The sequence below is a fragment of the Pygocentrus nattereri genome, chromosome 12 (assembly GCF_015220715.1).
Source record: "Pygocentrus nattereri isolate fPygNat1 chromosome 12, fPygNat1.pri, whole genome shotgun sequence".
In the NCBI taxonomy this organism is placed as follows: domain Eukaryota; kingdom Metazoa; phylum Chordata; class Actinopteri; order Characiformes; family Serrasalmidae; genus Pygocentrus; species Pygocentrus nattereri.
In genome coordinates, this window is record NC_051222.1 from 30725750 (window position 1) to 30753017 (window position 27268).

The window sequence follows — 27268 nt, forward strand, 5'->3', positions numbered from 1 at the left end:
GCTGAGAACGATCCACCACCCAAATAGTGCCTGCTCTATGAGGGTCCATGGGGGTCATGACCACTGAAGAACAGGGTAAAAGGGGGTCTGACAAGGTTTGTAGAGAAACAGGACCACAGTCTGTAAGCTGATGGAGCGGGTATACACCTGATCGATGTATGTTGTGAATTGGATCAGTAAGAAATACATTCGTTTAGCATTGAACCTCTTGCCAAATAGCATCCTGGCCGTTTCACCCGCTTTTCCTCGTCTTTTCCTACGACAGTGACCGATTCTGGTTTATTTCGTACACCGTTACAGATGTTTTGTTTTTTTTCCAGTAGCTGTAGAGTCCTCACTGGTTCTACGCTGTGTGCCTGTTGCATCTTGCTGGTCATTTTGAGTAGAGTATTTGTGTAGCGCACTCATTCGTCCTCTGTGTGTTTCCACCTTTTTTATTTTCTTTTTTTCTCGTGTGTGTGTGTGTGTGTGTGTCTTTGTCTCTCTGTCGCGCTCTGTGCTGCACGTATGTAGGATGGAGTGGCAGCCGGATGAACAGGGTCTCCAGCAGGTGCTCCTGCTGCTGAAGGATTCTCAGTCTCCAGACACGGCCACGCAGAGAGCCGTGCAAGAGGTATCCTTGGAGAAGACGGCATGTGACCGTGCATAGGAGAAGAATGGAAAAACAAACATATACAGTCCCACCTCCCTCAAATGTAGCTGATCAGCCAAGACATGTTTGGTATCTGAAATATGCTTCTTTACACTGGATACATACACTGGATTTACTTTGCAGCTACAACCGATCCACCGATTAGTGCATAAATGCACTAATCACACCAAACTGTAGGGCTGAATGATTTGGGCAAAATTACAATAATTATAACTTCTCTAAACATTTTTTGACTTAAATTGAATCTAATTATTTTCTGTACTGTTTTTGGCCAATAAGACCATCTTAACCGCTTTTCCTGTCTTGAGTGGTTGTGATGTCACAGCATGTGGGATTTTGGTGGTTTCTGATTGGTCTAACTCATCCACACACCGTTCACAAACTCAGTGTTTTTAGGTTAAATGTCCCTATTTTGAACTTAAGACCATATTGTTGATGTATAGGCTGCACCAGGGATCACTTTGAGGGCCATTTACGTCCATATTATATCCATCTTGGCTGTAAATATGCCTCAGTGTGTGCTAATGTAGGCTAAAAATATAAATGAAAACGCCCTTATTTTGTCCTGCTTTAAGCTTTAGCTCAGCTATAGCTGCGTTTCTCGCATCTCTGGCAGGAAACTGTTCCTCAAAAGTAGAAGTTTCTTGTAAAATGTCTCTAAACGTTTGACTTTTAATTATTTATTTATTTAATTTATTTATTTATTTAAATTATTTATTTAAATTTAATTTATTTAAATGTAATTTATTTATTTATTTTATTTTATTTTCCCGTTTCACCTTAAATGGTAAGTGACGCACCAGAATGTAATTGCTACACCGTTTAAGGTGGAACGGGAAAATTTGAACAAGAAACTGGTTGTTGTAGTGTAGCGGGTAGCACCTCTGCCTTCTACACTGTAGACTAGGGTTCAGTCCCCCACCAGGGTAAGTACCCTACACTATACCAATAAGCGTCCTTGGGCAAGACTCCTAATACCACCTTCGCTTGTGAGGCAAAGCTAAAGAACCAAACTTCAGACACCCAACTTGTCTTGTGGATTAGGGGAACTGACTTGTTAAAGGGGCACTTTGGCAGAAATGTAACAATTGCTTATACTTTGTAAACATGCTTTCTCATATCATACAGCAGTGCAGCAGGAGTCTCTAGAGTGAGATTTTCTGGTTCAAGGACGAGGAAAACCCCCTTCTGATCATGCATATTGGAGGTGGAAAGTGGAGAAACTGCTTTTGCCATATAGACTTGCTTATGTGATCCCTAACACTGTGTGACATACTGTTATCCATAAACAATGAAAGAGCTAAAAAACAGCAGCTCAAGTTCTGCCCATACTTTTGTCCGTTTTTATAGACAACAGCCATACAGTGTCAGACCGTCACACGTAAGCAAGTTTTGCGATTGGGGTTAGTAGGAAGTTTTGTAAATTTGCCAAATTGTCACTTTAAGGCCTCGTATGTATTATTATAATCTAGACATTGGCGTTATAAACCTGTCTTGGTGTGTTTTTATTTGTTGAGTATGTTTGTGTCTAGTTTGTCAGTGATTTCCTCAGCAGTTCTATTAGAAACTGGAGCAACTCAATCAATTCCCAGACTTCAACAATTACCTCATCTTTGTCCTCACAAGTCTCAAATCTGAAGGTAAGTCTCCTTTAAACCCTGACAAGAGTCTGACAAATGATGAAGCTGTGCTACTAATGTTGATTTAAACCAGGGGTCCAGCTTCACACAGGCCGTCACACATTTACAGTGTTGTCTTAAATCTGGCCCAGATTTTTTCCACATCTTTCTGCAGCGGCATATATTCATGTTTGATGACTAAATTTGCTTCACCCATCAGACGCTGGCTGGATAGTCAACACAAACCCTGCAAAAATCAGCTTAGACCAATGTTTACTTTGTTAAAAGCCAAGACAAAGTGCTGCATGCAAGCGAAACCATTCAGAGAAAACCCTGATACAACATAAATGCTGCACACCGGGTGGGCATGACCGTGATTTAGCTATGTCTACTGTAGCTGTTATTCGAAGTTAGAGCAGTAGTTATGTCATTAGACACAGCAGTCGATGCAGCATGTCGGAGTTAATTGTTAGATGAATCTGCGGAGAATGCAGAATTAACTGCTTCACTTCACTTCATAGCTTTCACTGTTAGAATCCCATTTAGTTCTCTTAAATGTAAGTTTTTACTTAATGCAAGTAAACGCTACAATGTTTATTATATGCTCTATATGTTTGTAGTAGTAGTAGTAGTAGTAGTAGTAGTAGTAGTAGTAGTAGTAGTAGTAGTGGTGATATAATAGTGGCGATGGTGGTCGTAGAGGTTTGTTGCTGAAAGAAGACCTGCTTTGACTTACGGGTATATGGGTCACTACTTCACTGCATTTTTTTTTCTACTGCTACTGGCCCTCCTTGGAGAAGACTGCACAGCTGATCCCATCAAGGTGTGTTTAAGACCCCCGTTGTGATGTATTCTCTCTCTCTCTTCTCTCTCTCACACTCAAGATGAGCCTACTCGCTCTCTCAGTGGTTTGATTTTGAAGAACAATGTGAAAGCTCACTATCAGAACTTTCCTCCTGCCGTGGCTGACTTTATCAAACGGGAGTGTCTCAACAACATCGGAGACCCGTCACCACTCATCCGCGCCACTATCGGTGAGTGAGGGAGGAAGCGAGCTGAGTGAGATGGTCATTTTTGCTCCTGTCACAGTGCTATCATTTTTCAAAGTTCTGGCCTCTGGTTCTTTTGTTTTGCTGTCCTAGTAAATCTTGAATATGTGTATCATATCGTAGAAATATTCAAGAGCCAGGTTCATCAAATCTGGTCCGGCACAGTTTGGTGCTTTTGTGTCTCTTGAGTGGTGGTGATGGCTGCGTAGATCTTTCTGTGGGGTTAGTAGAGTCTTGTGATGGACTACTTTTAGGTGCTCGTCTTAAATGTGGAGCTTCAATTAAAAATAGATCATTTAAAAAATTAGTAACTTTTAAAGTAGAAATATCGACTCTGTATTGGCCGATGTTCAAGGTTTCAGTAGCGAAAACGAAACCGCATTTTGGAGGCTTTGAATACACGTTGGTATTTCTGAGCAAGTCCTGGGGTTTTGGTTCTTAACCCTTAAAAAAACAATAGTAAAATTTGTTTCATAATTAACCATAATATTAAGCATGTTCGTTACTGCAGTCCAAAACATGGTTTTGTCCAGGAGGTGGCAGATTGAAGCTGCTTGTGTGCTCCCTGTTGCTGTGACAGAATTGGTTTTGGAATTAGTTTTAGTTGATTTTAGTTATTTTATCAAGTTATTTTGTTTGGCTCGTTCACTGTTTTTTGGAAAGGGCACTGAGGGGTACATGCAGTCCAAACTAATTAATTAAATTTGATTTATTTTGTAAAAGTTCCCCTCAAATGAACAGAAAGTATTTTATGATCTACACATAATGCTATATGCTTACAATTTACTGCTGAAAACCAAAAATCTCAGACGGTCTTTGTATTATTTTATAAAAAGTAATTTTACAAAGCAGATCACTGAAGAGATGCCATCTGTTTATAGTTTATAGCCCAGATTTGTGGAAAAATGGGCCGCCTTTCAGTAGGAAAAAAAGCTTTTATTATAATGGTTTAAAATTACATCGCCCATCTATTTGACTGGAAAGAAGACAGGTTTTGAATGTAGCTTATGAAATATGAATGTTATGAAGAGTATGACTAATTGCGTTTTGGAACCACTGGTGGTCTCAAGGAGTTAAAGAGGTTAACCTAAACATGTATAGAAGGTGGACAAAGGTGGGGGGGGGCGTAGTGCCAGCCCCAGTAATGTGCCATCTCCAATTCAAATACACAGACTAAGCCTGAAAACTAACTATTGAGTTGTGCCAGGTTGAAAATCACCAAACTGTGCTGTATCCAGTATTGACCAGAATTATAAGGTGTCTCTGGTTTTAGGTAAACAGTGTCCTTTTTGTTCTACACATGATGCTGTTACATTTGTCAACTCATTGTTGAAGCCCTAACCTCTACATAAAGGCAAATGAGACCACTTGGGGACTTTTGTCTGTGGTTTTATATTCATGTATGCAAACTCAGTGTGTCTGTTTATATGCAGGCATTCTGATCACCACCATAGCATCTAAAGGAGAGTTGCAGACATGGCCAGAGCTTCTGCCTCAACTCTGCAACCTGCTCAACTCTGAGGACTACAACACCTGCGAGGTGACACTCCCTACGATCTCATTTTACAGCCGTTTCACTCATCCTGAGCATGAGCGCACAAAAGGATGTTTATGTAATAGATAATCTTTTGTTTTCAGGGTTCATTCGGCGCTTTGCAGAAAATCTGTGAGGACTCATCTGAGCTGTTGGACAGTGATGCTCTGAATCGACCTCTAAACATAATGATCCCAAAATTTCTACAGTTCTTCAAACACTGCAGCCCCAAAATCAGGTCTGACTCTTATCTGTCCATGTCATCTCCATCTGTCTGTCTAGTATAATAACAAACTCCACTTATAAACAGTGACTGTGCAGCTTATTGAAAGCGTCTTGCGGCACAATACTGACATGAACATCTGGACTGTGACCTGTACTCGTTTGGGGAAAATTGTGCGTATATTTTATGGTGAACCGCTGGGCCGATCAAAAACCACACAAATTACGTTTTACGATTTCGTTATCTCCTCTGATAAAAGTAATCCAGGTGTGTGTTTTTTGAACACTTAATAGTTAAAAATGATCATGCTGTGACCCTTTTGGTGTAAATGGACTTGCTTTAGAAAATTAAATATATAAAATTGTGTGTTAGGGCTGACATGCTCTCTCTGCTCCTCTCCACAGGTCACATGCTATAGCATGTGTGAATCAGTTCATCATAGGCAGAGCTCAGGCTCTGATGGACAACATTGACACTTTCATAGAGGTGAGGTCTGTTTTATACGTTCGAATCTCTTTTCCTCAATTACTTGCTTGCATCATTCCTTCACACCTAAGCTCTTCCATCTGAGAGCTCAAAGATGAGATGCAATGTGAGAAAAGAAGGATGGGTGCCAAGCTTGTTTACCAAATGAGAGGTCCTTACTTTCATCACCAGCTTCTAGGCTTAAGTGGTCTGTTGATGATAAACCCCTTTATCATATTATCAGCTGTCTTTTTTTGGACCATGCTATAATAAAAAGGTCTTGTACATAGGATCTGAAAACCTCCTCACTTCTCAGCTCCACCAAATCCTTAAAGATGTTGGGTTTTGACCAGTTTCTGGGTCAAAAGGGGAGAGAAAAATCAAGGAGACATCAGTTTTTTTTTTTGTTTTTTTTTTTTTTTTGAGATCCAGTCACAAAGCAATCCTTTTATCAAGTAATGCTGATAAAAATTAGTGTTTGCATTGTTTGAGGGAATTAATCTTTTAATGCTGTACAGAAACTTAATGTCTTATGTTTGCTCCATCTTTGTTGTTTCTTGTTTTCTTTTCTTTCTTTATTTGCTCTTTCACTGTCTCTTTCAGTCTCTGTTTGCTCTGGCGGGTGATGAAGACTCTGAGGTGAGGAAGAATGTGTGCAGGGCGCTAGTGATGCTGCTGGAGGTTCGCATAGACCGCCTCATCCCCCACATGCACAGCATCATCCAGGTGAGACACGCAAATGCACATATGCCATATTGACGTGTTAACTAGGGTTGTTCTCATTTCTATTTTATTTCTATATTCAACTTTCAACTGTTGAGTTTATTGACGAATCAAGCTACTATACTTCTTTGCTGCGACCATCATACATAGTTCAGTCCGGGCAAAAAAATAGTAGAAGCCATATCGCCCCCTACGCTTCCTGTAGTGTATTACAGTCTGTCAGAGCGACTGTGTGGATCATATGAACATTATAGAGCTTTTTAAATGAAACAGTAGAAGCCGTATCGCCCCCTACGCTTCCTGTAGTATATTACAGTCTGTCAGAGCGACTGTGTGGATCATATGAACATTATAGAGCTTTTTAAATGAAACAGTAGAAGCCGTATCGCCCCCTACGCTTCCTGTAGTATATTACAGTCTGTCAGAGCGACCGTGTGGATCATAATGAACATTATAGAGCTTTTTAAATGAAACAGTAGAAGCCGTATCGCCCCCTACGCTTCCTGTAGTGTATTACAGTCTGTCAGAGTGACTGTGTGGATCATATGAACATTATAGAGCTTTTTAAATGAAACAGTAGAAGCCGTATCGCCCCCTACGCTTCCTGTAGTGTATTACAGTCTGTCAGAGCGACTGTGTGGATCATATGAACATTATAGAGCTTTTTAAATGAAACAGTAGAAGCCGTATCGCCCCCTACACTTCCTGTAGTGTATTACAGTCTGTCAGAGCGACTGTGTGGATCATATGAACATTATAGAGCTTTTTAAATGAAACAGTAGAAGCCGTATCGCCCCCTACGCTTCCTGTAGTGTATTACAGTCTGTCAGAGTGACTGAGGGGATCATATGAACATTATAGAGCTTTTTAAATGAAACAGTAGAAGCCATATCGCCCCCTACGCTTCCTGTAGTGTATTACAGTCTGTCAGAGCGACTGTGTGGATCATATGAACATTATAGAGCTTTTTAAATGAAACAGTAGAAGCCGTATCGCCCCCTACGCTTCCTGTAGTATATTACAGTCTGTCAGAGCGACCGTGTGGATCATAATGAACATTATAGAGCTTTTTAAATGAAACAGTAGAAGCCGTATCGCCCCCTACGCTTCCTGTAGTGTATTACAGTCTGTCAGAGCGACTGTGTGGATCATAATGAACATTATAGAGCTTTTTAAATGAAACAGTAGAAGCCGTATCGCCCCCTACGCTTCCTGTAGAGTATTACAGTCTGTCAGAGCGACTGTGTGGATCATATGAACATTATAGAGCTTTTTAAATGAAACAGTAGAAGCCGTATCGCCCCCTACGCTTCCTGTAGTGTATTACAGTCTGTCAGAGCGACTGTGTGGATCATATGAACATTATAGAGCTTTTTAAATGAAACAGTAGAAGCCGTATCGCCCCCTACGCTTCCTGTAGTGTATTACAGTCTGTCAGAGTGACTGTGTGGATCATATGAACATTATAGAGCTTTTTAAATGAAACAGTAGAAGCCGTATCGCCCCCTACGCTTCCTGTAGTATATTACAGTCTGTCAGAGCGACCGTGTGGATCATAATGAACATTATAGAGCTTTTTAAATGAAACAGTAGAAGCCGTATCGCCCCCTACGCTTCCTGTAGTGTATTACAGTCTGTCAGAGCGACTGTGTGGATCATAATGAACATTATAGAGCTTTTTAAATGAAACAGTAGAAGCCGTATCGCCCCCTACGCTTCCTGTAGAGTATTACAGTCTGTCAGAGCGACTGTGTGGATCATATGAACATTATAGAGCTTTTTAAATGAAACAGTAGAAGCCGTATCGCCCCCTACGCTTCCTGTAGAGTGTTAAAATGCTTTACAATTTGAAGTAAAAATAAAATGAAATATAATAATGGTTCTGTTTATATTTTTTCAATATGTTATACTCAGCAAATATATTGAACATTTGCAGAAAAATGGCATATCTAAGTGTGTTGTCTGTAGAGGATGTTACCTTTTATTCAGAGAATCAACAAAAGGTGTAATTTGACTGCGGTTTGTTCAAACTTTTGTATACATCTGTACACACGTACATTAACTGAGGCCAGAAGGTCATAGGTGCAAATATACTTTCTTAGCATCATTCAGCAGCGCAATTACAGGTGACTTATGCACATTTCATGCTAATACACCTACAAAAAAATGTTAAATATTCACTTCAACACATCAGCAGCATTACTGAAATGTGCAAACATTCAGTGGTGTGGTTTAGCATTCCTGTTTTCTGTTATGTAGGATCAACCTTTTTCTCTTTCTCTCCATCTCTCAGTATATGCTTCAGCGCACACAGGACCCTGATGAGAACGTAGCTCTGGAGGCCTGCGAGTTCTGGCTCACTCTGGCTGAACAGCCCATCTGCAAAGAGGCTCTATCAGGACACCTAGTCCAGTGAGTGTCCACCTCACCCCTGTTCTCACATTCAGCGTAGTCCATTCTTAGTATGGCAGAATAAGTAGTCTACCCTTTTCATATTCACTGGTAAAGTCCTTTCTTAGTATTGTACAGTAATCAGTAGGGATGCATCGCTCACTCACCAACTGTAAAGTTCTTCTTAAAACTTATGCGGTTTTCTGACATTCACCCGTGTTTTCTTATTTGGAATTTGTTCTTGGCTCTTATTTAACAAATTCCATATAAGAAAACATTGGTGAATGTCAGAATAGTGTGAACACGTCTGCAGTTTAAGATTACATCATGAATGTGACGTCGACTTTTTCTCATGATTTTCCTGAACAAATTTAAGGAAAAACCTAGGAACGTGTTGGTGAATGAGACCAATTGTAAAGGAGCTCTTAAAGACCTCAAACTCTTCAGAAGAACAATTCTGGCTCAGTGAGTTTCTGTGGAACAGAGCATTTCACATCAAACCTCTCTGAATTACTTGAGGCAATTTAAGAAATTGGTGGAATTAATCTCTAAAGTTTTCATTAAAACATCAGTCACGTATTTAAATAACAATCAAATGTAGTACTACATGGGAAGAAAGGGGGGACTGGCTATTTTGCACAATGAGTAATGTATAATTATGCTATGACATTTTGCTTTAGGCTTAGCCGCTGCATCCAAATACAGCGTGAGTCCGCTTGCCTGCCTCTCATTGTTTACCTCATTAAACTGCAACTAAGATCAGTGAAAAATACATGGGCAGAATGCTGATTGCATGTTTGGGGTAAAAATCATCCAGTTCCAATTTTGGCAAATGCTGATTGCGCGTCTTTAGCAGGTCGTCTACCAAATTTACATGCGGTCTCATAGTCCGTTCTTTATATGGTAGTATCTGGGTCAGAACTTGACCAGGGTTCAAGCCTTAAAAGCTGTCAGAAGCTATTATATTTGTGTGACTACAGTGGCACAGAAAGCCTGGTGGGGCACAATAAACTGTAGGAGCAGCAGCGACTCATCAATGAAACTACACACACCTGATCCAAACACAAACACACTGCATCACATTCACAGATTAACGTAATGCAGAAACGAAAGTGCAGAACATGAGAGATATGATAACATTACAAATCCAAAGTTATGTAGCAGTGATGATCACTGTGGCCTGCAAATACACATCGGATCGGAGCAGGGAAACACCTTGCATTTTGGGCTGTAGGAGTAACTCGCCTCATAATAATGCAGAATGACTCACCTGTGAGGTTCACTGAAAAGACAAGATACACGATGATCGTTCATCTCGGCGATCTTGTCAAAATCGTTTCTCTCAAAGTCGACCAATCCATGAATGAACTCGGGTGATGGCATAATGAGGGCAGGCAAAGAAAGCAGAGGAGTGTTTTAGCTACGCTCACAGTTAACCAGGTTTTTCTCTTCAACCTCTCTGGACTTTTTTTGTCCTTTACAGACAGAATCATGTTGAAATTATCTGGCTGGCGTGGTCCCTAATGTTTAATGTCTAATTTCCGCTGTCATTGCTAGTAAAAAATTTAACTTTTATTACATTTTCGAGCTTGACTCATTATATTCCCTTGCTATTAAGAGCGGCTACCACAACTTATGAGGAACAATGGCTAGCTGCGTAGCGTAAACAACGTTAATAACCATGTGGACGCATGTAAATTTTATTTTTTATTGGCTGCTATCAGCATGGGGCCAACATAATCATGCCTCACAGCTGGTTATTGGAAGCACATTGAATATGCAGAGTGTTTTTTGTTCACTTGGTGGTTAGACTATCACTGACGGGCCCCACATTCACCAAACCAAGACTGCTAGGAGAAATAGGTAGCCTACTCGCACTTACACAACAGGTGCAGGAAGAAATTTGGGATGTATCGGACAGCACCACCATAGTCCTATGCAATAAACGTGCAACAACGAGAGAGAGAGAGAGAGAGAGAGAGAGAGAGAGAGAGAGAGAGGGGGGGGGGGATGGATGGATGGATGGATGGATGGATGGAGAGAGAGAGAGAGAGATGTTATACAATATTTCAATCATGTCGACATCTAGTAGAGTAAAGTAAAGTAGAGACTCTTTCTAACTTGTATTTTTGTTTATGCTGTAAGGTGCTGTTGATATGAAAAGCTCTGCATGTTTGCTCTCTGTAGACTCATCCCCATCCTGGTGAATGGAATGAAGTACTCTGAGATTGACATCATTCTGCTGAAGGTGAGTGGGCTTGGGGCTTTGTCTGTATGACTGGCTATTCATCTTTCTTCTCTGTAGCTTCTTTCTTTCATTTTGCCTTTCTTTTCCTTTTGTTGTTTAATGTCTTTGATCCTAATTTTCCTGATTTTATTTCTTTTTGTTTCCTTCATTCCTTCTCTCTCTATCTGCAGGGTGATGTCGAGGAGGACGACACTGTCCCAGACAGCGAGCAGGACATAAAGCCCCGTTTCCATAAGTCCCGCACAGTCACCCTGCAGCACGAGGGCGGAGAGGGGGAGGAGGGAGAGGACATTGATGAAGATGAAGACGATGATGACGACACTCTGAGTGACTGGAATCTGCGTGAGTGCAAGTCTGTTACAGCCGAATGATCAGTTTGTAAAATATGGTCAGAAAAACAAGGACGGGGTAAGAGTCTAATCAAACTGGCAAATTGGATGTGTAAGAGTGGCTGATACAGTAATCATTACTATATCAAATATTTTTTAGTTTTTAAATAATCGTAGGAGCTGTCATTTTCTTATTATACCCTACCTTATTCAGTGTTGTCTTCCCTAGACTGTATGATAAAATGTATGGAGCAGCAAAGTCTGCTGTCACATCATAATCTGCATCAAAAGTAAAATATTTGTAGATATTTGTTTTTGTAGGATCATATTGAATGATGTATGTTGTGCCTCTTTTTTGCTGTTTGCTTAAAAGGGTGATTAGTTGTTTTTCAAAAAGAAAGTTTGTACTTGCAACATATCGACACAGAAAAATATAATTTTAATATTCATTTATCACTCTCATAGTAATTGATGTCCAGCAGTTTTATTCAACAAAAATTGTACAGCCCTAGTTCTGTGCGTAGTTCTGTTGAGTTCCCTCAGTTAATAAAAAAAATGTGCTTGTTTTGGCATAAAAAGCAAGTTATGACTGGAGAATAATGTGTAGTAAACAATTTGAAAAGGGAGCACATTTGAATCACAATTGCAATATTTGTCAAAGATTGCAATAAGATTTTTTTTTTTTAATAAATCTATCATAATAAAAATGGAACTACTGGAGTATGAAATTAAAAAAAAAAAAACGAGTTTATAAACCATAAATCATTAATAAATATAAATTTGTAACTATAAAAATAACGTTATGTTGGTCAACATTGTCTATCGGAATGGTTAGTTCTTAAAATGGGTATCTGCCTTGGTTACGTTTAGTACTGATTTTCTGAGCATATGGTGAATATCATTAGTGCTTGAACTTCCCAACTGCATGTTTGATTACAAAGAGAGCATAATTAAGTTTTGGGTCGTGTTTTTAAATGTAGAACTACTTACTATGTCCAAATTTGTTAGATGTCAGGAAAAAATACACATTCTGAGTCTTGAGAACTTCTTGAAATGTAAATTCATCCGTCCATCTTCGTGGTGGTGTTTTTCCAGTGTAGTTTCATGTTGTATCTGTATCTTGGAGGTGATCAGTAATGTGCTCTTGTTACTGCGTTTTGGTGTGTAGGTAAGTGTTCTGCGGCGGCGCTGGATGTCCTGGCTAATGTGTTTCGGGATGAGCTCCTGCCCCACCTGCTGCCTCTGCTGAAGGGGCTTCTGTTCCACCCAGACTGGGTTGTTAAAGAGTCCGGCATACTGGTGTTGGGAGCTATCGCTGAGGGTGTGTATTAACACGCACAGGCATTCTGTCTGCACACCTGAAAGCATGTCTTACCTGTTTACTTGTACCCCTGTTAAAGGAGCAGTTCAGTTAGACAGTGTTTGTGAAGGGAAGCTTGTCGCCTGTATTTGCAGCCCTTTCAGTTATTAATCTTAAGACTTGTTATTCATTTAGGCCTGAAAGTCTATACATACTGTACATTGATAATTACTACAAAACTCCTGTGTAAATTATACAGGTGTTTCTCTTTCACCCTGTTGTAGATTGTTCCCCCCATTCGCACTGTTCTGAAATGTTCTCCCCATATGTTCTCCACGTTCATGCTTTTCTAGAATGTTCTTCCCCTCTGTTCACACAGGTCTGGAATGTTCTCTGCTGTTCATACTGTTCTAGAAGGTTCTTCCCATTCACATTGTTCTGAAATGTTCTTTCAACATTCACACTGTTCTATGATGATGATCTCCACTGTTCATGTGGGTCTCGAGTGTTCTTTCTCCGTTCCCACTGTTCTAAATTGTCCTCTTTTTCACCATTCTAGAATGTTCTCCTCCCTTCATGCTGTTTTCCAAAATTATCCCCCCTGAGACCGTTTAGCCTGTTTCTTCTCCTACATTCACTCTCATCTTAGCTTCCCTTCCTCCTGCCCACCCCCCTTTCCATCCAGGATTCCCATTCCTTCTAGAATGCCTGTCTTCCATACGCTGTGCTCTAAAATGTGCCTCTTCCATTTGCACTGATCTGGATTGTTCTCTTCCTTTCTTACTGTTCTAGAATGTTCTCTCTAGTCTAGATTTGAATACAATGTTCTCTCCACGTTCCAGCTGCAGTAGCATTTTTTTTTTGTTCAATCAGTTACTTAAGGATTTTAATGTGAACATCACAAGTAAGTCATTTCATGTTCAGTGTCCGCTTCATCCCAGGCATTCTCTCTCACTGTAGGCTGTATGCAGGGGATGGTTCCCTACCTGCCTGAACTGATCCCTCACCTGATCCAGTGTCTGTGTGATAAGAAGGCTCTAGTTCGCTCCATTGCCTGCTGGACTCTAAGCCGCTACGCCCATTGGGTGGTTAGCCAGCCGCCAGACGCCCACCTCAAACCCCTCATGACTGAACTGCTCAAACGCATCCTCGACGGCAACAAGAGAGTGCAGGAGGCCGCCTGCAGGTCTGTATGTGTGTGCTTAGTGCTGTGAGGGTCTAATAGGAATCAAAATGAAATTCAGTATTCGGATGCTCTGAGAATTGGGGGGAAAAAAATCAATCCTGTTTAAAGCCACCTCTGCTATGGCATCTAGTACGTTTCAGGCCAGGAGTTAGTAACATTATGACAAAGGACAGCTATTTAATTGAAGGGAAGGACCTGCCATCACTGAACATAATCTTGATTGTTTTGTTTTGTTCTGTCTTGAATTTGAGTTTTAATTGTTTAAAGACTTTTTTTTTTTCTTTTTTTTTTGCAACTCTGGTCATTCTGAGCAAAATAAAATGTTCCCTTCAGAAACTAAATAATGCTAATCGGAAGAAATACAGTCTTTGTAAGGTGACTGTTTAAAATCGCAGACATTTTCTGACAAACCAACACTTTTACTCCACCTTTTAGCTCATAATGACCCAATTTTGTGTCGATTTTATGGAGAAGTCATTCGCATCGGAATGGTCCTCTGTACTATGGCTGACATTTATGTGGACACGCCCAGCCACGCCCATTGCTAACAGGTGTATGAAATCAAATACATAGCCTGGCAGTAGCATGGATGGTACTGAAGAGTTCAGTCATTTTAAATGTGGCACTGTTTTGGACATAGGATGCCACAAGTCAGCAAAACTAAGTCTGCCCCTGTCTTAATATGAGTGCTTTAATTCCACATGGAAGCTTCCAGGAGCAACAAAAGCTCAGTGGACCACGCCCATTCACGGTGTGGGACCGCTGAGTGCTGAAGGACATCCCACATAAAAGTTCTATGTTATCACTCGGTACAGAGTTACAAACTACCTCTGGAAACAACACCAGCCCAAGAACTGTGTTATTGTTTGTTACTTCTTGTATGTTTTGTTTTCTCTCTCTCCCCCTTTTGTTCTTGTTCATTTAACCTTTTCGGTTCTTCCCCTCAGTGCGTTTGCCACTCTGGAGGAGGAGGCCTGTACGGAGCTGGTCCCGTACCTCAGCTTTATTTTAGACACTCTGGTGTTCGCCTTCGGAAAGTACCAGCACAAGAACCTGCTCATCCTCTATGACGCCATCGGGACCCTTGCAGACTCTGTGGGACATCATCTCAACCAGCCGGTAATACCAGTGTCTTCCTATCTGACAGCCAGTGGCTGCTGGATAACGTGCTGAAGAAATGAAAGTTGTGAAAGAAGTTCTGGCTCAGTTCAAATGATTTACATGCATATTTGTTAAGCCTCCAGTTGACGGTATAATTTGTTTGGCTGCAGAGCTTTATTCTTAAAAACGATCTCCTGAGATAAGAGTACGGCACGGTATTTACTCGTTTTCTATTCTCGGACATGTGAAGATAAAAGGCCATTACACACTGAATTTACATGCAGTATTTTCGGACAGCAGAAAATCAATTCGGTTGTTTGTATTACTGAGAATATCCTGCACAAGAGATGTGATTTATTGATTTTTTTGAATGGCAGAAGTGTGACACTGTTTTACTTGTGCTCACTTTACACTTGGTTTTCTTGGTTTTCTCACTCTGAGAAACTTTCCTTTTGGAAGACGCTGTTTGCAACCAAGAGGAACAATCTGATTTGACTCGCACCAAAAATATATACATAGCTAGCGTTTTGAGCTTTACCTAATATAAAAATCTGTTTTTTGCGAATACATAGTCCTGTTTAAGGTAACATTTGATTAAATGTCTACAAGATGTTAAAAATAAGGTTTCCCTCACTCAGTCTGTAAATGGAAGCTAAGCTGCCAGAACAGAACACTTTGAATTTGTTTCGTGTGCGTGCGTGTGTGTGTGTGTGCGTGCGTGTGTGTGCGTGCGTGTGTGTGCGTGCGTGTGTGTGCGTGCGTGCGTGTGTGTGTGTGTGTGTGTGTGTGTGTGCGTGTGTGTGTGTGTGTGTGTGCGTGTGTGTGTGTGTGTGTACAGCACAGTCCAGAAGACTGAGACCACATAGGAAGATCTGGGATTTTTTTTCATTTACATCAGTCTTGAAGACACAATAACAAAACTAGTATGTTTAATTCTGAGAGATACAGAGAGTTTGTATAATAGTCCTGTAAGATGAATTCTATTATTTTTGTTACTTCGATTCCCGGCCGGGTAAGCAGGGTCGTTTCTGTGTGGTCAGGCCAAGTGGACACACTAAATTGCCCCTACTTGCGAGTGTGTGAATGTGTCAGTGTCTGCCCTGCGATGGACTGGCGACCTGTCAAGGGTGCTTTCTGCCTTTTGCCCAATGACCGTTGGGCTCCAGCTGCCCAGCCACCTAAAAGGATAAGCGGCTTAGAAAGTGTGTGTGTGTGTGTGTGTGTGTGTGTGTGTGTGTTACATAATACCACACAAATGTTTAAAATGTACCCTTTTAAGGATTTATTCTTAAACCCCTTTAAATGGTGTGAATTAAATCTACAAAAAATGGTTATTAATAATAAATTTGTCTATATGTTTATATGACGGGTTCAAATTGGCATGTTTAATTTTTTTTCTTTCTGAATTGACTGTATGTAGGAGTACATTCAGAAGCTGATGCCCCCTCTGATTCAGAAATGGAATGAGCTGAAGGATGAGGACAAAGACCTTTTCCCTTTGCTAGAGGTGAGACTGAAAACCTACTGCTTAAACTCAGCCAGCCCACTAGTGTCACTGAGGCTGAGCTTGAGCACATTCACTGAACACTGCATGCAAAGCCAGAGCCGCCTTTATGACCATAAACAGCTATGTTTGATTTATTAATGTATTTATTGAACATTACACACAGTACTGCTGATTCTACTAACTGTAGCTCATCCAGTTAGTGTGAGAACAAACAGTTATTGCTAGATTAAGTTTCCTAGACATTTAAAAAATTTCACTGTGCGACATGGCTTACCAGTATGAAAGCTGAATCATTCAGAAAAGCGCTTCCCTCTGCTCCATCCAAACCCTGTCAGACTGTGTGTAAATAGTCTGAAAATGCTTAAGGTGCTTAAGAAGTTTATTGAGAAGGGTCTAGCTGCAGACCTCCGAAGCTCTGCTCTACTGTGGAACCAATCAAATTGCAGAACTCTAGTTCTGCTCAAGAAAGAAAAGCTTCTCAGAACAGCTGGTCATGCAAATGTGTCTTTTGGCACCACAAAACACAATATAAGTTATATAGAATAGTATAGAGTATTCTATAGTAGAGAATAGAATAAAACCAAGAGATACTTAATATAATACAAGAGTAAAACGAGTAAAATACAGCTAAAGATAAAATCCTACATTTTTTTTTTTGTTAGGAAAATGAACATTTGTTCAGCACAATTGGGATTTCAAAATAAGTTGTTTTTTTAATTTGGAAAGTGTGCCGTGTTCTTGAACCGTTAGAGTTAAACAAAGTAAGCCTCATAGCGTCAGACTTTTGGCCAGGTGTGACATTATTGGCTCCTGAGCAGAGATCGAGTTCTGCAATTTGATTTGGAGTCTTTTGAGTTTATTAAGAATTCACTAATAAAGTGTAGTTCACAATGTGTGCTGTAGGTGTCACTGGGGGACAGGCGAAGCACAGCAGCAAAGAATATATATTGAAGGGAAACCAAGGTGGTGCATGTGTTTTCAAGTCAGTGGGTTGAGCAGCAATGCAGTTTCCTGTCTGCTTAAGTTTTAAGTCATTAAGTTTTTTTTGCCCCAACAGCAGCAGACTGTGCAGAGCGACTCTGCACCGAGCCGAACAAACCCTAAACAGGACCGCGCTTTTCTTAAAATCAGGACTGAGTTTCCCAAATACGTCACAGCAGAAAGACGATCCTTAAATGGTAGAGCGAGCATCACACTCAACACTCTTTCTACCAGGTTACGTTAGCGTTAAGATGCTTTGGCCCAGCTAATCAGAAAATAATGTTTAGGCTCAAAACTTGAGCAGTCACAACAGTGGCCACATCGTTGCTGTATCCATGGATGAGGAATAAAGAATCACTGCAGTTTAGGGAAAATATAAGACTTTCCTGCTGCTGTGAACCTTCGCCTGTCGCCTTCATAAAGGGGAAATTAATGCTCTTGCTTCGTGCATCCTCTCTGATCACAAGGACTCGGGAAGCACTGATCATGAATGCTTATGCCTGATTCTGATTTCTTTACCGTGAAATATGTCTGTGGTCAAATTTTATTAGGCTGATTCTTTAAAGCTGAAGCTCACACTGTGTCTAGTAAATAAAGACAAGGCGCACTAGCACATTCCCAATACTTTGTTAGCCAAAGTCACAACATAAAACAACACTGAGTGCATTTACATGCACACCAGTAATACATTTCCTCCAAAAACTATGAATATATAGAGTTCTGGAAATATCCCTTAACTTGCGCCTACTTATTTATTTATTTATTATTTTTCTTCATATAAATATGCAACGTGTGTCTCTCTGCAGTGTTTGTCATCTGTTGCAACGGCGCTGCAGAGCGGTTTCCTGCCCTACTGTGAACCTGTGTATCAGCGCTGCGTCACCCTGGTGCAGAAAACACTCGCTCAGGCCATGGTGAGAACACGCTCAAATCAGATTAGATTGGATCAGCTTTCTTGCCCACAGGGGAAATTTGCTGTGAACACAGTGCTGCTATATTACCAATATAAACATTTTAATACACGCACTCAATACAATACAATCTAATACATACAGCCTGTTTTAGGTGTGTACCTCCTTTTGCCAGTTTGAAGTTGAATCAGATAATTGAGTAAATACAGTAACAGTACATACACAAACATGCGTAAACAAACCCACAGAGAGTCTGGTAGTCATTGACTCTCCACCTCTTTTCCTCCCTTGTGCGTGTGCAGATGTACAGCCAGCAGCCGGACCAATATGAGGCTCCTGATAAGGACTTCATGATAGTAGCTCTGGATCTACTAAGTGGATTGGCAGAGGGCCTTGGTGGACATGTTGACCAGCTGGTTGCCCGTAGCAATATCATGACTTTACTCTTCCAGTGCATGCAGGTGTGTGTCTTTGTCTATTTTCGGTGTGTTTTCCAGATTGCTAAAAATTTCTTTGTAGGACATCCAGGGAACACTAAAGTGCTGGGTGGTGGTTCGCTCCTACCCCAGAATTATGTATTGGCTGAGGTCAAGTTCATATTTCATGTTTGGGTTCTCTCAGCCTGATTTGAGACAAAGGGGTTGACTATCAACCTAATTATGAAGTGACTGGGGAATCCAGAGAACTTGTAGAGAGGAGAATTACCGCTCCGTACTGTCTTCCGGGTTTCTCAAACACTAGAGGGTGCTCCTAAGTGAGTCCAAAATGAATGGGTGAACATGGAGCATTTGTGCAAAATCACAGTTTATAAGTGCTTAAACATTTTTAATGTCAAAGAATACATTTATTTCCTGAACAAAGAGCAGCATAAAACATTTTAACACTTATATATTTGTATACATTTATATTTTAAGAGCTTTTAAACTCAAGTTATAGGAGTTTAAAGCAGTGCCTCATGTACGTTCATGACGTCGGTGAGTGCGAACGGCCAATGAGCTGCTCTGCTTGCAAACCAATCAGTACTCGGTAGCAATAATTCCAGCGTTCTGACGCCCAAAATAGAATTATTTGCTGTAGAAATAAGAACTTTCCTACATATTTTCTTTGCTTTTTTAGTGAAAGTGCTGGGCCAGTGATTAGAAACTATTTTCATTTTTAGTTTTTAGATTTTGAGCTCTGCTCACTCCCATTCATTGAGGACTCGCTCGTGGGTGCCCTCTGCTGTTTAGCTGTCCTGTTTTTGATAGAACAGGTGAAATAGGAAGTGGCCAGGCTCCTCAAACTGGCTCTGTTGGAATGTTAACATCATTTACAAGCTCCTGAGATGTGTTTTGAAAAAAGTTTTTTTTTTTTTTTTTTTTCTTCAACATTTATGGCCTGAATTAAAGGTCTGGCTCCAACAGTCATGGTCTTGAACAGGGAACAGTACGTTGGTCCGGTGCATTAAAGTGCAATTAAAGTATCTGTTTCTCTTCAGGACACAATGCCCGAGGTCAGACAGAGCTCTTTTGCGTTGCTGGGAGATCTGACCAAAGCCTGTTTTCCTCACGTCAAACCCTGCATCGGTAAGAACAAAGAGCCCTCATTCCCCTGATAACAAGCATGTTTTTTTAGGAGACATTCAGAATTATGTAGATACTGCTGAATTCATTTCAAAGCCCCTGTCAACATTGTTTAAATGTTTAGTTTATTATTTAAGAATAGTATAGTTTATAGCATAATTTATGATTTAAGAACTGATGCCGAGAGTATTTACAAGTGCTGTATTCACATTATATATAATACAGAATTCCTCTCACTAAATGTGATGGTAGATGAATGCTCCAAAAATTCAGAGCTGCTGCTTTCTTTGAGTTGTGTAGTCATGTCAAGCTATGTCTAGCTAGCTGTAATGGTGGTCACAAAAGCTCCTATTGTGAGTTGGCACGGTCATGTTTGTGGGCACTGGATAAATTTCTTAGTGTCCCTGTAAAGGATGGAGTTGGGGGAGCACATGAGGACCTGACATACACATTGCTTGCTCTGATTGGCACTTTGGCAGATCTGACATGGCACGCACCATTAGCATTAGTTGCTAGTCATTGGAGGGAAATTAATCCCTCCCAACTGAAGAAAAAGGCAGTAATGTATCAAAAATCTCTTAACAGAAAAGACCAACAGCATACTTTTTCTGTCAGTTCGTAGTACAAGTACCACAACACCTATAGATAATAGTTAATCGAGTACACAGGGGCTTTAAATATTCACTCTATTATAAACCGTATTTGTCATCATAAATGAGTTCAGGCTTTGTAGGCAAGTTTAGAACAGTATACATAGGTTTTTGGGTTTTTTGATTGATTAATATGGTTATGATTTATGCTGATCAGATTTCAAGTGACCTAATGAGCTAATGGAATAGTTACGCTGCGGTCAAACACTAACTCGGTCTGAATGTTTGTTTTCTTATTTCTCTTTCTCTGTTACTCAGTCTTTTGTTATTGTTGTTCAGCCAGTATTTTTGGACACTGTTCCAGCCTTTTTTTAAACGTCTGTGTATGTATGTGTGTGTGTCTCTCTGTGTAGCTGAGTTCATGCCGATTTTGGGGACGAACCTGAACCCTGAGTTCATCTCTGTGTGTAATAACGCTACGTGGGCCATTGGAGAAATCTGCATGCAGATGGGTGAGCTGTCATTTCGTCATTCTGCCTTCTACTCAGTTTTGTATTGTAAGAATAGATGATCCATGTACTGCTCTAAGCTATTCAGTCAGAGCCAATAGCAATGAAAAGATTATTTCTCTGTTCTCAGTGTTTCCTTAAACATAAACATTAGGAAAAACTTTGAAGACAGTGAGTCAGTACTGTCTGACCTTGGCCTGGTTAGCTCTACAGTTACTGTTAGCTCATTGGCTCATCTGAATGGGCAGCGTCTGTGACTTGAGGCCAACCCACTTTGCCTTGGCTCTTTTTGACCAATAGAGGATGTTTATCAAATATACACTGCTGCAATCTGATAAATACTCATTCTTGCATTTAGTTTTTTTTTAGCATGCTAGCACCAGTGCAGCAGCATAACCTGTCTGTGTGTTATGATACATTAATATTACTACAAAGACCTGTTTTTCCTTTTCTGTGGTAAACCAAATATCTCTTAAAGAAACATGAATAGCAAAATTAGTCAGAGTGGACATTTCTAATCCTATGCATTTTCCTTTCCTTCACATGTTTGTGAGTGAAATATGGTAACAGGGAAGGTCACTTAGGTGGCTGAGACGTTTCTCTCTGATAGGATCTCTTTGCAGGATTGTAGGGCCTATACCACAATAGAGTGATTGATTATGCATCAGCGGTTTTCATACAGCATCTCTTGAAATATAGGAAAGGGACAAAGGACAGCTTTCACACAGTCTCTCATAGACATACTTACTCACATACACCGATCAGGCATAGCATTCTGACCACCTACTTGTTTCTACACTCACTGTCCATTTTATCAGCTCCTCTTACTGTATAGCTGCACTCTGTAGTTCTACAGTTACAGACTGTAGTCCATCTGTTTCTCTGATACTCTGTTACCCCCTTTTACCCTGTTCTTCAGTGGTCAGGACCCCCATGATAATCTTATGCTTGATCTGTGTATATATACTAGCACATGTACACACACCTTAACAACTACTTGGGATACCATTTCAGCAGCCTAGCAACACCTTAATGACCACCAAGCAATACCCTAACATCAAGCAGGAATACCATAGCAAACCCGTAGCAACACCATAGCGATTGGAATTACTGTATAAAGCTGGTTAAGTTACTAAAAACAATGAACATTGTTCTGCTTTAACGTTTTATGCGTTTTCAGCTGGCTTTGTCAAGCCACCTTAGTTACACATACGCTATATATTTCCAAAAGTATTTGCTCGTCTGGCTTCACACGCATATGAACTTGAGTGACATCCCATTCTTAATCTATAGGGTTTAATATGATGTCGGCCCACCCTTTATAGCTATAACAGCCTCAACTCTTCTAGGAAGGCTTTCCACAAGGGTTAGGAGTGTTTATGGGAATTTTTGACCGTTCTTCCAGAAGCGCATTTGTGAGGTCAGACACTGATGTTGGACGAGAAGGCCTGGCTCACAGTCTCCGCTCTAATTCATCCCAAAGGTGTGCTATTGGGTTGAGGTCAGGACTCTGTGCAGGCCAGTCAAGTTCTTCCACACCAAACTGGCTCATCCATGTCTTTGTGGACCTGCTTTGTGCACTGGTGCGCAGTCATGTTGGAACAAGAAGGGGCCGTCCCCAAACTGTTCCCACAAAGTTTGGAGCATGAAATTGTCCGGAAATCTCTTGGTGCTGAAGCATTAAGAGCTCCTTTCACTGGAACTAAGGGGCCGAGCCCAACTTCTGAAAACAACCCCACACCATGATCCCCCCTCCACCAAACTTTACACTTGGCACAATGCAGTCAGACAAGTACCGTCTCCTGGCAACCGTCAAACCCAGACTTGTCCATTGGATTGCCAGACGCAGAAGCGTGATTAGTCACTCCAGAGAACACGTCTCCACTGCTCTAGAGTCCAGTGGCAGCGCTTTACACCACTGCATTCGACGCTTTGCATTGCGCTTGGTGATGTAAGGCTTGGATGCAGCTGCTCGGCCATGGAAACTCATTCCATGAAGCTCTCTATGCTGTTCTTGAGCTGATCTGAAGGCCACATGAAGTTTGGAGGTCTATAGCGATTGACTCTGTAGAAAGTTGGTGACCTCTGTGCACTATGCCCCTCAGCATCCGCTGACCCCGCTCTGTCATCTTACGTGGTCAACCACTTCGTGGCTGAGTTGCTGTCCACTTTGTTATAATCCCACTGACAGTTGACTGTGGAATATTTAGTAGTGAGGAAATTTCACTACTGGACTTGTTGCACAGGTGGCGTCCGATCACGGTACCACGCTGGAATTCACTGAGCTCCTGAGAGCGACCCATTCTTTCACTAATGTCTGTAGAAGCAGTCTGCAGGCCTAGGGGCTTGGTTTTATACACCTGTGGCCATGGAAGTAATTGGAACACCTGAATTCAATTATTTAGATGGGCGAGTGAATACTTTTGGAAATGGCAAGGTAAAAAAAAAGGTCAGTTGCATTTAATGTTGATTGTAATGGTTCATTTTGGAAATGGGCAGGATATTGACATTCACTGACTTTGAGACAGTAGTACCATTAATTTTGTTCACGTATAAGTCATGAATGTGCTTTAGTTCTTGTTTATATTATTCTCTCTCAGGTGTGGAGATGCAGCCATATGTGGCTCTAGTTGTTCCTCACCTGGTGGAGATCATCAACCGACCCAACACTCCAAAAACCCTGCTAGAGAACACTGGTATGGCACAGACCTCGCTTTAAATGAGCTTAAATCTCATCAAAACTTATCTTCAGTTATTCTTTGTTGTTTGAACATTTATGGTTTAAAAGAAATAAAACTTTTTAAATGTAACAAGATTTTATTTTTTCTTCTTGAAGTTGCCATTTTTCCTTTTTACCAGTTTTGTTACAATAGCAGGGATATGTTTTGTTGATGTGATGAACATTTTTGTGGCCTTGTTTGAAAATCCCACTTTTTTTTGTTGTATAAATAGTTAATGAAAAATTGAGCAGTGGAAATGTACAGGTTGTGAGTGTGTGTGTGTCTGGTGTTTCTACTGATGATGGGAATATCACTTCCTCGAAATGAAGTTTTGATGTTCCTCTCTTCTGATTGCAGCGATCACGATTGGTCGGCTGGGTTACGTGTGTCCGCAGGAAGTGGCTCCGATGTTGCAGCAGTTTATCCGGCCCTGGTGGGTTTCCATAGCGACCTGTATTTTGTGCCGTGTTTACATAGAAAATCTGCCCGTTTTAGTTTGTGGTAATATCATGTTCTGTGTTTTTTGTATGTAGGTGTACATCATTAAGGAACATCCGAGACAATGAGGAAAAAGACTCTGCGTTCAGAGGCATCTGTGTGATGATTGGTGTGAATCCTGGAGGAGTGGTACAGGTGTGAAAAATATCTGTGAATAAATATTAATACAAATAAATAAGATTCAAGCTGCACATTGGTCTGTTAACCTCGCCTGACACGGTAACTTATTCTTTAACCTATTCAAATTCTCTCTCTCTCTCTCTCTCTCTCTCTCTCTCTCTCTCTCTCTCTCTCTCTCTCTCTCTCTCTCTCTCTCTCTCTCTCTCTCTCTCTCTCTCTCTTTCTTTCTTTCTTTCTTTCTTTCTTTCTTTCTTTCTTTCTTTCTTTCTTTCTTTCTTTCTTTCTTTTTCTTTCTTTTTCTTTCTTTTTCTTTCTTTCTCTTTCTTTTTTTTCTTTCTTTCTTTCTTTTTCTTTCTTTCTTTTTTTCTTTCTTTCTTTCTTTCTTTCTTTTTCTTTCTTTTTCTTTCTTTTTCTTTCTTTCTCTTTCTTTTTTTCTTTCTTTTTCTTTTTTCTTTCTTTCTTTCTTTTTCTTTCTTTCTTTTTCTTTTTCTTTCTTTCTTTTTCTTTCTTTCTTTTTCTTTTTCTTTCTTTCTTTTTCTTTTTTTCTTTCTTTTTCTTTCTTTTTTTTCTTTCTTTCTTTCTTTCTTTCTTTTTCTTTTTTCTTTCTTTCTTTCTTTCTTTCTTTCTTTTTCTTTCTTTTTTTTCTTTCTTTCTTTCTTTCTTTCTTTTTCTTTTTTCTTTCTTTCTTTCTTTCTTTCTTTCTTTTTCTTTCTTTCTTTCTTTCTTTCTTTCTTTCTTTTTCTTTTTTCTTTCTTTCTTTCTTTCTTTTTCTTTTTTTCTTTATTTCTTTTTCTTTTTCTTTCTTTTTTTTTCTTTCTTTATTTCTTTCTTTCTTTTTCTTTTTTCTTTCTTTCTTTCTTTCTTTTTCTTTCTTTCTTTTTCTTTTTTCTTTCTTTCTTTCTTTTTCTTTCTTTCTTTTTCTTTTTTTCTTTCTTTCTTTCTTTTTCTTTTTTTCTTTCTTTCTTTCTTTCTTTCTTTCTTTCTTTCCCTCTCTCTCTCTCTCTCTCTCTCTCTCTCTCTCTCTCTCTCTCTCTCTCTCTCTCTCTCTCTCTCTCTCTCTCTCTCTCTCTCTCTCTCTCTCTCTCTCAGGATTTCATTTTCTTCTGTGATGCGGTGGCCTCCTGGGTCAATCCTAAAGACGATCTGAGAGACATGTTCTATAAGGTTCAAAACTCACACAACCACACATGCTCTTACTGTAGATCCATTGTAGCCAAGTAGTATTTACTGCAGCCTAATCTTTATCCAGCCCCCAGTAAATATCACTGAACCTGACCCTAAACAGTGGTTGTATTCTGTTAATTACATTTTGTGCATTGCAGTTTTACAGATAAGATACTAATGTTCTCCATTTGATTGCATGTGTAGATCCTGCATGGTTTTAAGGATCAGGTAGGGGAGGAGAATTGGCAGCAGTTCTCGGAGCAGTTCCCGCCCATCCTGAAAGAACGCCTCTCTGCATGCTATGGCGTGTAGCCCCACCCTCCTCCACACACAGCACGATCATGCGCTGTCAGGTGAGTCGCCCTGACCGCTTATAAAAGGCTAATCCTCACAGTGTTAAATTAACCATGTAAGTGTGCGGTGAAAACACTAAATAATAGCTGATCATTTTAGTGGATTATATGCTCATACATTCCAAGACTAAAATGCTAAAGAGGTGGTGTCAGCTGTGCATTTGTAAGGTACAAACATAAAGTGCAGTGTAATTATTTTGTGAAATGTTAGTCCTGTGCATTTTTTAAATAATTAGAACAAAAAAGGCTGTGAGCAAAAAACCAGATATTAGATGTGTCCAGAGTGAAAAAGAGCTGTAGATGATTCTAAAATGACTGAAAAACAGTAAAACATTTGAGAATTAAGCTGCAATAAAATGTTAACACCCAGAATAAAGTTAATTATATATATATATGTGTGTGTGTGTGTGTGTGTGTGTGTGTGTGTGTGTGTGTGTGTGTGTGTGTGTGTGTGTGTGTGTGTGAGAGAGAGAGAGAAAATACCTGCTTGTTGCCGTTTGTATTGTGTTGAAATTTCATGACAAAAAGAAATGGGCCAAATTTTTGGTTCCATTGACTTACATTCAAATGTAAAGTATGTACAGTAAAACCTAGATTCAAGGTTTTGTTCCGACAGCAGCGATTATATGTTTATTTATTTGTTTTCTTTTTGTTCATTCATTTCTCTCCTTTTCTCTTTCAGCTGAACCTTTAGGAGGGTTAACCTGGGGGGGGGAACTCATCCATCTGTGTATTGCACTGCCCTGATCGTGGGGGAGAGGGACGAGATCGGCCGCTCCGCCTGACGGACAGACCCCACGCCCTGTGTGTGTCCATGAGGGTGGGTGGGTGGGAGGGAGGGGGGAGGGGACTCCTCTAGTTAACTGCGGAATGCACCCAATCACGGGGAAACACACCTAAAACAACAAATTTTAGGGAAGAGCGAAAGATAATGAGAGTAATGAGCGAGAAACTGAAAAAAAAAAAAGAATGAATAAATAAAAAATCGTGAGGGAGGGAGGGAGGTAGTAAGTAGTTTCAAAGGTTACAGATGTGGGAATTGTAATATAAGACTGTACGTTCGGGAACGACGCTCAACAGCCATCCATAAAAACATCGTCTTCTTTTTTAAGGTCGATCCCAGGCATTAAAGATTCTCACAGACAGGATGACTCTAGACACATTTGCTGATTCATTCGCAATAACTATGAGCAGACAGCAGATGGCGCTGTTCTGGCGAATAGCATGATCAGGCTTAAAAACTTAAAGACTGTAGAAAAGGCTAGGTTTTCTTTTTCTTTCTTTTTTTAAATAATGGAAATAAATTTAACAGAACACAAACAAAACGGTTAATGCGCTGTCTTTTGCTGAATTCTGCGCTTTACAGGTTTAACTTCGCAAAACTTTACTTCATTTTCCTCGACAGACCGCAGTCACCGCTTTCTTCTGCTTGCCGCTTCTCTGGTTTCTCTTCCTCTTGCGCTGTTTGGTATATTCGTTTTAATTTTTTGTCTCCTGCTTCTGAAACGTGCTGTTGGCTAGTCCGTTTTTTTT

General features: G+C 40.3%; 1 protein-coding gene across 2 annotated transcripts in view; it reads left to right on the forward strand.

Moving 5' to 3' along the window:
- LOC108443332 (transportin-2) overlaps positions 1 to 26550 on the forward strand; it is a 28247-nt gene extending 1697 nt beyond the window's left edge. For both annotated transcript variants that reach the window (XM_017723922.2, XM_037543862.1), the window contains exons 2-25: positions 514 to 613; positions 2217 to 2292; positions 3156 to 3305; positions 4754 to 4860; positions 4959 to 5092; positions 5482 to 5563; positions 6146 to 6268; positions 8559 to 8677; positions 10844 to 10904; positions 11075 to 11246; positions 12402 to 12554; positions 13494 to 13719; positions 14667 to 14838; positions 16241 to 16327; positions 18115 to 18222; positions 18522 to 18680; positions 19697 to 19784; positions 20785 to 20883; positions 23481 to 23576; positions 23958 to 24033; positions 24134 to 24233; positions 25308 to 25382; positions 25587 to 25735; positions 26418 to 26550. In XM_017723922.2, coding sequence (XP_017579411.1) covers positions 515 to 613; positions 2217 to 2292; positions 3156 to 3305; positions 4754 to 4860; positions 4959 to 5092; positions 5482 to 5563; positions 6146 to 6268; positions 8559 to 8677; positions 10844 to 10904; positions 11075 to 11246; positions 12402 to 12554; positions 13494 to 13719; positions 14667 to 14838; positions 16241 to 16327; positions 18115 to 18222; positions 18522 to 18680; positions 19697 to 19784; positions 20785 to 20883; positions 23481 to 23576; positions 23958 to 24033; positions 24134 to 24233; positions 25308 to 25382; positions 25587 to 25694 — 2670 coding nt within the window. In that variant the 5' untranslated portion in view covers position 514 and the 3' untranslated portion in view covers positions 25695 to 25735; positions 26418 to 26550. The remainder of the gene's footprint in view (positions 1 to 513; positions 614 to 2216; positions 2293 to 3155; positions 3306 to 4753; positions 4861 to 4958; positions 5093 to 5481; positions 5564 to 6145; positions 6269 to 8558; positions 8678 to 10843; positions 10905 to 11074; positions 11247 to 12401; positions 12555 to 13493; positions 13720 to 14666; positions 14839 to 16240; positions 16328 to 18114; positions 18223 to 18521; positions 18681 to 19696; positions 19785 to 20784; positions 20884 to 23480; positions 23577 to 23957; positions 24034 to 24133; positions 24234 to 25307; positions 25383 to 25586; positions 25736 to 26417) is intronic.
- Positions 26551 to 27268: the final 718 nt, after the last annotated feature.